Here is a 13,101-nt window from a genome sequence, read left to right as displayed (position 1 = left end):
TACATTATTATTTGTATTCATATTATCTATAACGTAAGTATACATACGCAACACAATTAATTATCAGAAATGCGTTTTTACATTTCACACGTTTAATTACTCTGCTTTCCGTCGCGTCACTTCACGTCACTGTCACCGCTCACGCCGCGCCAGTTGAAGGGCGAAACATGGCAGCGTCTTCGAAGAAGGTGTTTGAGGTTTTTGTGTCGAAAATACCGTGGACCATCGCGAACAGTGAGTGAAATTATACACCAGGCGTTATTCTTTATTGACTGAGCAACCGTGGCTCTATCCGTTTAGAATTAACCGCTAAATGCCGTATAATGTGCTAACTAGCAGGCTCGGGGCTAGCTTTCTGCTTAGCTACAGACAAGCTATAGCTGATCAGTGAGGTTGTTGTGCGTTTATCTGAAATGAAATCATTATGAATCACTAACCCTCCAACTGCTTCGTGCTGAGATGTGTTTCATTCTTTCCCAGAGGAAATGAGGGAGTACTTCGGACAGTTTGGCCAAGTGAAGAGGTGCCTGCTCCCCTTCGTGAGTTATTGGACGCAAAGCCTTGCATTGCATGGTAGGTAATTTCAGTAGTTTGATGGGAATTGTGACGGTGTGTGATGCCCTGCCAGGACAAGGAGACAGGCTTCCACAGAGGCTTCTGCTGGGTGGGGTACACTACGGAGGAAGGCCTGAACAATGCACTGCAGAAGGATCCGCACCTATTGGAAGGATCGAAGGTAGCACATTTTTCTTCTCTGATTCTTGATCACTTATGTTGAATCCAAAGTCAGTTTAACCCCATTATTTGTCTTCCAATGGCATGGATAGCACCCGTTTTAGATACTTGAAAAAAGACCACAGCTAAATAACCCCCAGCTATTAATCCTACTTATTGTGTCTTTACATAATTGCACTACTGTGTACACACACACACACGTATGTTTTTGCTTATATTTTTGCTTCTTGTTGTATATACGTTTTTCTAAATCATTGTAAATTGAGACAACACCTATTTTGTATCTTTTATATATCTGACTATTTGTGTTTTGTATTCTTTGGCTATTTGTATATATTTCACAACTTTATCATTTTTAAATATATATTTTTAACTTTTACTACACTTTGTATTTTATTTCAGAATTTTGATTCCAATGATTTTTCAGAACAGTTTTATTATTTTTATTATTGTCTGTAGTGTAACGCACCAATCCTCACCATGACATATTCCTAGTATATGTATATGTCGAGGTACCTAGTAATCCCCAGAGGGAAATTCATGTGTTACAGCAAAAGAAGTGCAAGTCAATAAAGTTAAGTGAAGCAAAACCAAAACATGTACAGGTCGATCAACACAAAGTTAACATTGGGTAGCACTGCAGCTGACTGTTAACTCGTGAGCAGTCAGCTGCAGTGCTGACTTTAGCTAAAGTCAGAATTACAGTATTAGATTGAAATTGCATCAACAGTTCACATACAAAATAGGCAAAAATAATAATGTAATAGAATAAAATATGAAAGAAGAAAAAGGCAATATATGGAAAATAACAGGTAACTGTACACAAAACGTGACCTCAATCATAAACATGACCTCATGATAAACGACAAAATATAAAACCTAAAAACAGAAAAAACTGTAACAAGATAAATAATAAACCAGAGAACATTGGACAAAGGACAGAAACTTTTTTTTATTGCAGCATTATGTGGCATCCAGTAATGACAGCAACCAATAACAGTAATAAAATGGTTATTAAACAGGGCTGTGTATGAGCTTCAAACCAGCCAAGTCCAGATCACTGGTGGTGAAGAAGGGCAAGGTCACTGACAGGTTCCGATTTAACATCGAAGGGAAGCAAATACCAACTATCTCTGAGAGGCCAGCGAAGAGCTTAGGCAAGGTGTTAGTCAGCAGCCTCAAGGACTCCTCATCTGTTAGGTGCACCTGCCAGGAACTGGATAGCTGGCTAAGATCATTCGACAAATCCGGGCTCCAGGCAAGTTCAAAGCATGGATATATCAGCATGGTATTCTGCCAAGGATACTGTGGCCGCTACTTGTCTACGAGGTCCCCATGTCCACCGTGGAGACCTTGGAGAGGAAGGTCAGCAGCTGTCTCAAGATGGTCGGGGTTGCCTAGAAGCCTCAGCAACATCGCCCTCTACGGGAACAACACAAAACCCTGGTTTCCCCTGAAGTCTCTGGAAGAAGAGTTCAAGGTTACACAGACTCGAGAGGTGCTGATGTACAGAGACTCTAGAGACTCAAAGGTGGCTCAGCCTGGAGTGGTGGTGAAGACTGGAAGGAAGTGGAGTGCCCAGGCTGCTGTGCTGGATGCTGAGTCCTGGCTGCACCACAAAGATTTGGTGGGCGTGGTGGCCCATGGTAGAGCAGGCTTGGGACTGTTCCCAACACCTCGGCATAAGGAGTGCAAGGGGAAGGAGAAGCGGAGGCAGATTCAGGAGGAGGTGAGGGCTGCAGTGGAGGAAGGAAGATCCAGCAGAGCGGCTGGCTTGAGGCAGCAGGGGGCCTGGACAAGGTGGGAGCAGGCCGCGGACCGGAAAGTCACTTGGATGGACACCTCTGGCAGGCTGAGCCACACCGCATCACCTTCCTGATTCAGACAGTGTAGGATGTCCTGTCTAGCCCGGCGAACCTCTTCACCTGGGGAAAGGTCGAGACCCCAAACTGCCCATTGTGCTCAGCATGGGGAACGTTGGAGCACATACTGAGCTCCTGCCCAAAAGCTCTCTGCGAGGGCCGATACACCTGGCGCCATAACCAGGTGCTGAAACCGATTGCAGAAGCCATCAGCAAGGGGATCTGCACCTGCGGCCGAGTAAGCAACACCACTAACGCAATCGCTTATTTTAGGGCAGGAGTACAGCCAAGGGCAGGACACAAGAGGGCCGCAGCAGGGATCCTGTCAACGGCCTGGGACTGGCAGCTCTCAGTGGACCTGGAGAAACAGCTGAGATTCCCACAGCACATTGTCAGCACCACCCTGAGGCCGGATTTACTTCTGGTCTCTGAGGCCACCAAGAACATCATCAAGGAGCTGACAGTGCCATGGGAGGGCCGCTTGGGGGAGGCTCATGAAAGGAAGCGGACCAAATATGAACATCTGGTCATCAACTGTCGAGAGCAGGGCTGGAAGGCGAGGTGCATGCCTATTGAAGTAGGCTGCAGAGGATTTGTGGGTCACTCACTCCACAGAGCCCTCAGTGTACTGGGCATCACAGGAGGAGCAAGGAGCAGAGCCATCAAGAACATCACCGAAGCAGCTGAGAACGCCTCGAGATGGCTCTGGATCCGGAGAGAAGGTCCATGGGGACAAGCGACTGCCACCTGAACACACACCGCCACCGTCCTATTAACCGTGGTGGGGTCGACTGGGAGAGGGTGTATGATGTTGAGAGACCTGAAACACCCGAGGACACCAGGTTACATCACTGATGTGTTCAGGTGCATCGAAAGATGTATTCATGAACTATGATGCTAATGGTCCTAATGAATAACAACAGTCCTGTCGCTGCCCACTGGTCCTTGGTAATTAGGATGGTTAACATGCAGAGCATGACATTTCAGCACAGGAACAAAAAGTTTATTTTCTTCATCTACCTTACCAAAATCAAAAACTCACCACATGTCTTTGGATAGGGTTCTTACCAGGTCCTTGAGTGCTTGAAGTCCTTGAATTTCATCCTCAGAAATTTTAAGTCTGGGATACCATGAAAATAGCCCCTTTCAACAGAATTACATGAAAAGTCATTGTTTTGGAAAAAGCGCCATCATTGAAAACCTGTGATATTTCCCCTGGATTTGTTGTTCATTTTGTAACTTTGTAAAAAAATGTCAAATATGTTGCTACGGTGATGTAAAAAGACTCCAAAAAAATATATGAAACTAAGTTATATTGTGCCTGTTATTATATATAAGAATTTTAGCAATGCATGTAGCTATAACAATGCAGCATATTAGTAATATTTTATTGCAAACTTTAATGTTAGATTCACTCAAACGTACTATCATTCATAGTTGGTTAACTTTTACGAGAGCCGGCTATAAAGCATCATATTCATCTCCAAGCAGGTTTGACGATGAATTATTTCTCGTTATGGAAATTATGTGGCTTTGAGAGAAACGGCAAATGCTGTGTACTGTTGCTGTTTGCCGGTCCGCCATCATGCCTATGAAAATCGAATTCCTAATCTAAGAACCCACATGCTCTGAAAAGGGATGTGAAGTTAGTTCCTTTTCAGTGTAATCCCGTTGCCAGAGGCCATGCACAGATACCATTGTAATTATGTCAACTATAATTATCCACAATGTCGATGAAACAAAATCAGATACAAAATTGAAAAGGGAGTGTAGGTGATAACACCTTCCAGAAAATGTCAAACACTACAATAGATTTATAGCACTATACTTGTTCCTGTGCCACAATGCAGATTTTCCTATATATGATACATTCTAAGATTTGATACACATTCTAATATGAGACACATACAGTCCTAGATATAGATACTTCATTCATCCCTGAAGGGAAATAGCATTGTCCCACCAGCTCACATCAAAAAGCAATAGGCAATAATAATTAGAAAATAATAAAAATATATAAAATGGAAAATGTCTATCTGGGGCAAAAGTAAAATATACATGACTTTCCACAATAAAATATGGCAGGGGAAGTTTTAAGCAGTATAAAACTGAAGAATTAACTGTTGTGCAATAAAATAAAAATATGGCAGGGTTGTGGAAAAGAAACATGAGCATTTTAAAATTAACTGGTATAAACCGGTTGGCTTTAAGTCGTAAAACAATAGTGACAACTAAAACACAAATCAACAGTACACATCAAACAAACGCCAACATCTGTATTAACAAATCCACACCCTTTTCCACGATTATATGAACAGGAATTTGTGTAAACTGCAGATTAAAAGCTCCTGAGAAAAATATTCAATTTTTTGGAGAAGTGACAGGCAATGAGTATTAAAATGTATATAAATACATTATGTACAATTAGCAGTCTCCATGTAAATTAATGTATCTCCTTTGTTATTGGGGGGTTTGTGGTTTTAGGTTCAGTAATACAAGGCCTTGTTCTGGTTGCTCCCAAGCAAACCTCTATACAAAAACACTACTCACAAAAAGTTAGGGATATTCGGCTTTCGGGTGAAATTTCAGGATGAACCTAAAATGCACTATGACCTTTACAGGTGAACTTAATTTGACCTTCTCTAAACTTTTGAAAGCACATGTCCAACTGTTCAATGTTTCAGTACTTTTTGCACAACTTGCTGTTCTCTAACAAGGAGCTGAATGGCAAAATTCACAAAAGGTGTTTGAGCCATGAATCAACCAATACATTTCCTGGTTTAATTAGAATTGGTATTTAAACAGTCCTCTTCATCATGCTGTTCACATGTTGACATCATGAGACCAAGACAACACCTATCAACAGTACCTCGCCATTGCGAGGCTTCAAACAGGATGTTCTCAGAGGGAAGTGGCCACTGAGCTTAGAGTGTCACAGAGTGTCATCAGCAGGTTGCAACAGAGATACAGAGAGACTGGAAGAGTCGCAGAAAGGCATAGAAGTTGACGTCCTTTGGTCACATCCCACAGTGATGTTCTTCATTGTGAACAGTGCCCTGCGGAACCGCGTGATGAATGCCACTCAACTCCAGGCACATTTAAGGGAGGTGAGAGGCACCCAAGTGTCACGTTAGACCATTCAAAACTGTTTACATCAGCATGGTCTGCGTGCTGGACGACCTGCAAGGGTACCTGACCACCCACCAGGCACAGGCATCGTCTTGCATGGGCCAGGGAGCATTTACGCTGAACGAGGGACCAGTCGGGCTCAGTGCTGTTCTCTGATGAAAGTCCATTCATGTTGAGCAGAAATGATGGCTGCCAACGATGTTGGAGACGTCAAGGAGAGCGCTATGCATCAGCCACTGTTGTCACCAGACAAGCCTTTGGTGGTGTTACAGTGTGTGCAGGTGTGTCTAGCCAATACAGAACTGCCCTACACTTTGTGAATGGTACAGTGACAAGCCCATAATACCTGAATAACATCATTAATCCAGTCATTGTGCCCCTGCATGAACAACACAGGCCCAATTTCATCTTCATGGACGACAATGCTCCAGCTCATCAAGGTCGCATCATTAAGGAACGGCTGCTGGAGACTGGGGCACCTCAAACGGAGTGGCCTGCACTTTCTCCAGACCTGAATCCCAAAGAAAACCTATGGGATCAGCTGAGTCGCCGTGTAGAGGCTCGTAACTCTGTACCCCAGAACCTCAATGACCTGAGCCCTTCAAGAAGAGTGGGGGGCCAGGCCTCAGCAGACAATAAGTCGACTTGTGAACAGCATGAGACATCGTTGTCAAGCTGTAATTGATGCTCAAGGCCACATGACAAGTTATTGAGACATTGACATTTTTTGTTGTGGTGAACCCACCACTGTTGTTGGCTTTTGTTTCAATAAATTGTTTGAGATGAGGAAATCACCATTGCATGCTTCTGCTTAAATGCCCTACTTTCATGATATAATATCACTGTAGCGTGAACTTTTTAGATTTTCCATAAATTTCACCCGAAAGCCAAATATCCCTAACTTTTTGTGAGTAGTGTATATTTACACCTTTTTAATATTATAATATTTTTTTTTTTCAGATTCAAGTCCAGAGGAACAGGAGGGCATTTGCAAGGTCGAGGATAAACAGAGATGTGGAAACTGACTGAAGATGGAGGAATTAGTCTGTGTGAGAGAGATCTATTATTTTGTTACTTTTGCCTCAGTATCTGCGTTGACTTTATAATTGGACATTCCCATCTTTTTGCCAAGTAGTAGCCATCAACGGATTAATATTTATTGTCAGCACATCGACGATGCACCATCGCCTGCGACCAACCTTCATCAACAGTTTCCGCAGGAAATAAGCGGCTCAACGGAATTTTGTGACATCATACGTCAGTTCAAATGGCAAACTTGAACAATAAGATTATACAATAAAATTTATCACACAAAAAATCAAACACTCCCTGCGCTTGCATTTATTATGTATTCTCATGGACATTATTGAGTTTAGGTGCTCTTCAATTTGCTCGTTCATGTAATGTTCAGTTTTGCTAAATTTTAGAAATGTAGCTCTGGCCAGTAGACATCCAACAGTGGTTGTGCTGTTCAATAATTACAAACACTGGCAACCAAGCAAGACCTCGAAATGTTAATGTGTTTAGCCACAATGCTAATCTGTGCTATATTGCACACAATGTAAGTAACTGAGGTTGTGAGTGTGTTTGTAATGCACATACCTGCAAGATGCAAATTCTGAACTTATTTACTTTAAACTGCTCAGGCTACGAAAATTTCAGTTCAATTAGGGACTCGTGTGTATCAGCAGTGAAATGACAAGGGGCAAACTGAAAGTGTGAAACGAATTTGTAAAAATGAAATTCCAGTAAATCATAAGATATCACGTTTCTTTACAGACAAGGAGCATTAGCTCCACATTCTGGAAAAAATGAGAATTAAAAATAATGATAAAATAGAACTAAAAAGTGAAGTAAAAATAAAAAATGGTCAAATATTCAAAATGCCCAAAAATATAAAACAAAGTATATATGTTCAAATATACAGAATACACAAAATGCAATATTATGCAGAAGATAAACTATTATGAGTAGGGTATGGGTCATTACTATGTACTGACTAGCCTATTACAGTTTGTACGACGAGTGTATGAGTTATTGCACAAGTTGTCTGAATGTGTGTGTATATGTGCAATAAGTGAATGATAAATACAACTGAAAAATATAAGCAAAAAATATGTATGTATATCGTGTGTGTTGGGGATAAATACTTTTATGTACAGTGATGTAAATGCATATCTACAAAAGTGAATATCTACCATTTATATATTGAATGTACACATTTCCAGCGCTATTTCCTACACTAATAAAACACATAACTTGTTTCAACACACGAAAATAAAACCTCGTTCCTGTACGCAACCTAAACAATCGTATATCTATGCTATCAAGCTCTAACTGTTCTAGATCTACACTCTACGTCGTCCCTGCCGCAGCCGCGAATTGGGCGCATTTATATTACGTCATCCCCTTCGTCACCGGCGTAGCTTTTAAAGATACGATACGGCGTCGTGGAACTGGCATGACTGGTTGTTTTACCATCCCTCCAAAAAACACGGTGTCGAAAAAAAACCCCCAAAAGGTTCACGTCGCTGGCGATAACACGAGCCTAATACCCACAAAATGTGTGAAGTATTACAACACATTTGCGCCGGTTCCGTCGAAAGGAAATTGACGTTATTTTAATGGAAAAAACCTCATTTCCCAGTGTGCATTGCGCGTCGATGATGTAAAAAAACGTAAACAAGAGACACGAGGTGAGTTGAGAGGTCGAAACCGAACCAGTGTGTTTGTGTCGTGACGTGTGGATACTGTGGACAGCGCCGACGCCTTCAGCAGGTACCAGCCACTCCTTCCAATTGGCAGTTCCGTAATTCGGTCGTGGCTTTTCTCGTGTTGTTCCACGGGGTTTGCCACCCCAATATGTAACGTATGTCCGTTGTTTTTGAAGTCCCTCGCTGGTTACAAAACGTAGCTCGTCTTTGCATAATTGACACGGCGGCCTCTCAAGAATTCACTTTTAGAAAGATGACGCCTTTTCATAGTCTGATATTTAAATTTATGTATACTGATACCCGTGGAGGGAATTCGAAAAAGAAAATCCGTCTACTTAGCTGTCTGATGTCCAGTCGAAAATAACTAATGGTTGGATGTATTCTAAATAGCAGTTCATAGAATAACTTAGTTTACATAACCTGCCCTATTCTGTCCGCAATACATTTTCTATTTTAATCCTACCTGTAATACTGTATTGAACGAGAGAGAGGTGGTTTGTACAAATATCGGCCTTAAATTCATTAAAGTCATGTAATTTAAGATTTGAACCATTCTAATTTCCTTCATAAACAAATATAGCTGTAATCCACAATGCCTTCGTGCATGATGAAATAATAATGGGCTAAAACCCACATTAAATCAAAATTAGGGTCGAACCAGGAGCAGTTAATTTCATGAGCTTCCAAAATATTGTATTATCTAGCTAGCAACAATATTCAAATTAAAATGCCCACGGTCCAATCAAACCCAACCCACGGCCCAGTTTTAGGCCCAGACCCATGAGTCTAGAAACACTGATCTGTAGTGAATTTCCTCTTTTAGCAGCCTGCAGCGTACTAGTCACAAATTTAGATTCATCCCCAGTATGAACGACTTTACTTTAATTCACATCATATTTTATCACAATGTTATTTGGTCATTGTGAGGGAAGTCAGCTTGACATTTCCAAATTCCATATAGTTGGATCATTGTGGCGCCGCCTGTCGCCTCGTGTCGATTACCACATTTTAGTATTTTTAGTGTTTTTAGAGCTATATTGTGCGTAATCACCGGGTGTCATGACATTTCACAGCATACATGTGTGACCATATGTATGTGACAAACAACCTCTTGAATCGTGAATTTAGATTATTAACAAACAAATAAATAATAAATGGAAGTGATGGGGAAAAAATAAAAAACATTTTCTTGTAAAAAAAAATATATATTTTCACTTGCCTTCCACATTACTTTTGGCATTGAAACTACATTATCCAATGCAGGTTCAGGGACAGCCTGCAGTAGTCAAGTCGCATTTTATTTATAAAGCGCATTTCATACCAGGGCAACACAATGCGCTTTACAGAGAAATACAATCAAAGAAAATATATACAATGTCTGTGGAATCATAAGAACAGTCAGTGCAGAATAAACTTCTCACAGCATACATAGCACACACACAAATCTCACAACATAGAGAACACAGACACACACACACACACACACAGAACTCAGTCAGAGACTATAGTGAACAATAAGGTTTTTAACCTGCTTTTAAAAGTGAGGGGGCCTCTTAGGTCCCTTGGCAGGATGTTCCATTTACTTTGGGCATAGATACAGAAGGCAGATTCCCCTGCTTTAGAGTTGGTACGAGGGATAGTAAAGAGTCTGCTTTTGACAGGGAGACTCTTAATTTAGAAATGTTTTTCAGATGGTAGAAGGCTGATTTTGTGATGTGATTGATATGGCTCTTAAAATCTAGATCGCCGTTGTAGTGGAAAAAACTGCATCTAACAATTAAACCGAAGAAGAGAAGTTCGAGAGAGTCGAGGTCTGAAGATACAAGACTTTATTATCACTTGCAAGAAGTGACAACAGAATCTGAGTTGGTTTGGCAAAGAACTGCCGAGCCGCTCACGGACTCCTTCTTTTAACCTCTTTCTGTTGGTCGAGAATGTACATCTGTTTACTCAATAGTGCAAAGAAGCCATTTGTCTGCATTCTTTGACGTCAGTTACAACAACAAACCTCCCGACACTAGTCCAGGCCACATTTTATGAGGGGATGTTTGCATTCACACACCTTCCCATGTCATATGGCCCACAGTCAACAAAGCACTTATTCATGTCTTTGCTGACCCCTGTCTCACACACACTTACTTCATTCATTTAGCATATGGGCAAGATAACGAATGTTCTTTCTTATTTAATGGTAGAATATAATGAACATATTTCTTTTAAATGTACTAGTAAATTTCTCCCATACCGTCTATGATTACACCCAGATTTCTGGATTCATTCTTGCTCTCCAGACACAGAACGGAGATGAGCTGCAATTTTCTGTCTCTGAGCCTTTGCACCAAAGATGAGTATTTCTTTTTCATCTTTGTTCAGTTGTAAGAAGTAAGAAGGTACAACAATGCATTAATAGCATTGATACACTGAGTGAGGGAGTGTATGGGGAGTAGGTCATCAGGAGATAGGGATATGTACAGTTGTGAATCATCTTCATAGTCATGGTCATTTATTTTGTATTTCTTTATAATATGTGCAAGTGGGAGCATATAGTGGTTAAACAATAATGGGCCAAGAATCGAACCTTAGTGCACTCCACATATAATATCCACTTTGTTCGAAACAAAATCACTAATGGACACAAAGAACTGCCTGTCATGTAGGTAGGTTCTGAACTGGTTTAGAACTAGGCCAGATAGGCAGACCCATTTTTGTATCTTGCTCATAAAATCTGATGGTCAACAGTGTCAAAGGCAGAACTGAGATCCAGGAGCAGAAGAACAGATCGTTTTTTAGAATCAGTGTTTATATGCAGATCGTTCACAACTTTAATAAGTGCTGTTTCTGTGCTATGGTGAGGTTGAAAAGCAGATTGATACGTGTCTAAAAGGCAGGTTGGTGTTAGATAGTTGTTAAGCTGAAGGTAAACTTTTTTCCAAGTGTTTTGCTGAGGAATGGCAGATTGGAAATGTGCCTATAGTTGGCAATAACTGTTGCATCGAGATTGCTCTTCTTCAGGAGTGGTTTAATTACAGCTGTTTTAAATGCTGCAGGAAATATACCTGATTGAAGACGTCAATTTAAAATTTAGAATACCTCATGTGCTAGGTAGTTGCAAACAGTTTTAAAAAATGTGGTAGGGAGAGGGTCCAAGCAGCAGGTGGAGAACCTGAGCTGACCAACCATATTGTCGAGTTTTGTTATGTCTAAAGGGATGAAGTGAGACATGGCAGCAGTCATATTACTGGAGAACTAGAGGGTAGGTTCATTTGTGGATGTTGAGGCACTAATTTTCTTTCTTATAGCTAAAATCGATACTGAAGAATGTAGGGAACTCGTCACATTTTTCAGTGTAGAGCATCTCTGATGGGGTTGTAGATGGTGGATTAATAAGTTGATCAACAGTGGAGAAGAGCACTTTACCATTGTTGATATTTTCATTAATGATTTTTGAGAAGAAAGACTGTCTGGCCTGTTTAATTTCTATGTTGCTCTGAGTCTGAGTCTGTCCTTGTAAATTTCGTGATGAACCTGAAGTTTTGTCTTTCTCTATTTTTGTTCTGGCTGGCGACACTCCCACTCTCCAGGGGGCTTTTGGTTTTTCTATGTTTTTAGTTTTAAAAGGTGCAATGTTATCAATGATATTTTGTATTTTTGAGTTGAAGTTGTTCACAGGATCCTCAGTTCATGATGCCATGAAGAGCGGTAACTCTTTGTTAATGATACATTTTTTAAATTGTTTGGGCACCCCTCTGTTGTACTGGAAGAGCAGACACGTCAAAGAATATGCCACAGTGATCTGACATAGCAACATCCATGACACAGGGTACAGTGATATAAAGTCCTTTTGTTATGACCAAGTTCAGAGTATGCCCCTTATTGTGGGTGGGTCCAGAAACATGCTGAGTGAGGTCAAATGCCTCCAATAGGCTAATGGAGTGTTGAGCATCTGGGTCTGTTTGATTGTCAAAATGAATGTTAAAATCACCTGAGATAAATACGCAATCAAAATTAGTGGAGACCTTGGACAGTAGCTCAGAGAATTCATCAAGCCACATTTAGATTTTGGTGGCCGATAGACAGTGATGATTAAAGTTGGAGCACTGCAGTTTGTAGATATAGCAATGTGTTCAAAAGATGTGAATTCTCTGAGGCGGATTTCCTTGCTGCTATAGATATCAGAGAAGACAGCAGCTATTCCACCGCCTCTCTTATCAGCTCTAGTGGTTTGGATGAATTAGAAATTAGGATGTGCTGTCTCAATGAGTGCAACTGTGTCATGTCTGTTCAGCCAGGTCTCAGTCAGTAGAGTGAAATCCAGGTTATGGGTACTTATAAGGTCATTAACTAAAAATGACTAAATAGTTAATGACCTCAGCCGCAGCACTCTGCGGTGTTGGAAACAGCGGGGTCGTGGCGGCAGAGGAGCCTCCAACAGACTTGGGAGCGGAGGCCTGGGCAGGGCATCGATAGTCTGGTGGCAGTGGAGACGAGGCTGGTGGCGGTAGAGAGCATCTCGGTGCCCCCAGTGCCACAGTGGACTGTAACCCCCCCCCCCCCCCCCCCCCGAAAGGGGGGAATTCCTGCATGTCCCTGACATTGACTGTGGGCTCCAGGGCTTGGAATCTGTTCCCCAGCCGGAGAGTCTCCGACATAGAGCGGCACAC

At 41.5% G+C, this 13,101-nt stretch overlaps 2 protein-coding genes across 2 annotated transcripts in view; both read left to right on the top strand.

Moving 5' to 3' along the window:
- Positions 1-137: 137 nt before the first annotated feature.
- On the top strand, positions 138-7,054 carry slirp (SRA stem-loop interacting RNA binding protein). The gene is made up of 4 exons (XM_080012490.1): positions 138-234; positions 481-539; positions 629-736; positions 6,687-7,054. The coding sequence occupies exons 1-4, from the start codon at positions 168-170 to the stop codon at positions 6,753-6,755; spliced, it is 303 nt and encodes a 100-aa protein (XP_079868616.1). The 5' UTR covers positions 138-167; the 3' UTR covers positions 6,756-7,054.
- A 1,399-nt stretch (positions 7,055-8,453) lies between these two features.
- The window catches only part of adck1 (aarF domain containing kinase 1), a 187,333-nt gene continuing 182,685 nt past the window's right edge, over positions 8,454-13,101 (top strand). Inside the window, exon 1 of the mRNA XM_080012942.1 lies at positions 8,454-8,504. The gene's annotated coding sequence lies outside the window, so the exon portion shown is untranslated. The remainder of the gene's footprint in view (positions 8,505-13,101) is intronic.

This window comes from Zeus faber, assembly GCF_960531495.2.
Source record: "Zeus faber genome assembly, chromosome: 13".
Classification (NCBI taxonomy): domain Eukaryota; kingdom Metazoa; phylum Chordata; class Actinopteri; order Zeiformes; family Zeidae; genus Zeus; species Zeus faber.
This window is presented reverse-complemented; position numbering and strand designations above follow the sequence as displayed.

Bases quoted from the DNA above. Each gene is read 5' to 3' on its own strand.
- slirp (XM_080012490.1), top strand. From the start codon at position 168: ATGGCAGCGTCTTCGAAGAAGGTGTTTGAGGTTTTTGTGTCGAAAATA. The intron at 540-628 runs GTGAGTTATTGG...ATGCCCTGCCAG, and splicing joins AGAGGTGCCTGCTCCCCTTC to GACAAGGAGACAGGCTTCCA. The intron at 737-6,686 runs GTAGCACATTTT...TTTTTTTTTCAG, and splicing joins ACCTATTGGAAGGATCGAAG to ATTCAAGTCCAGAGGAACAG.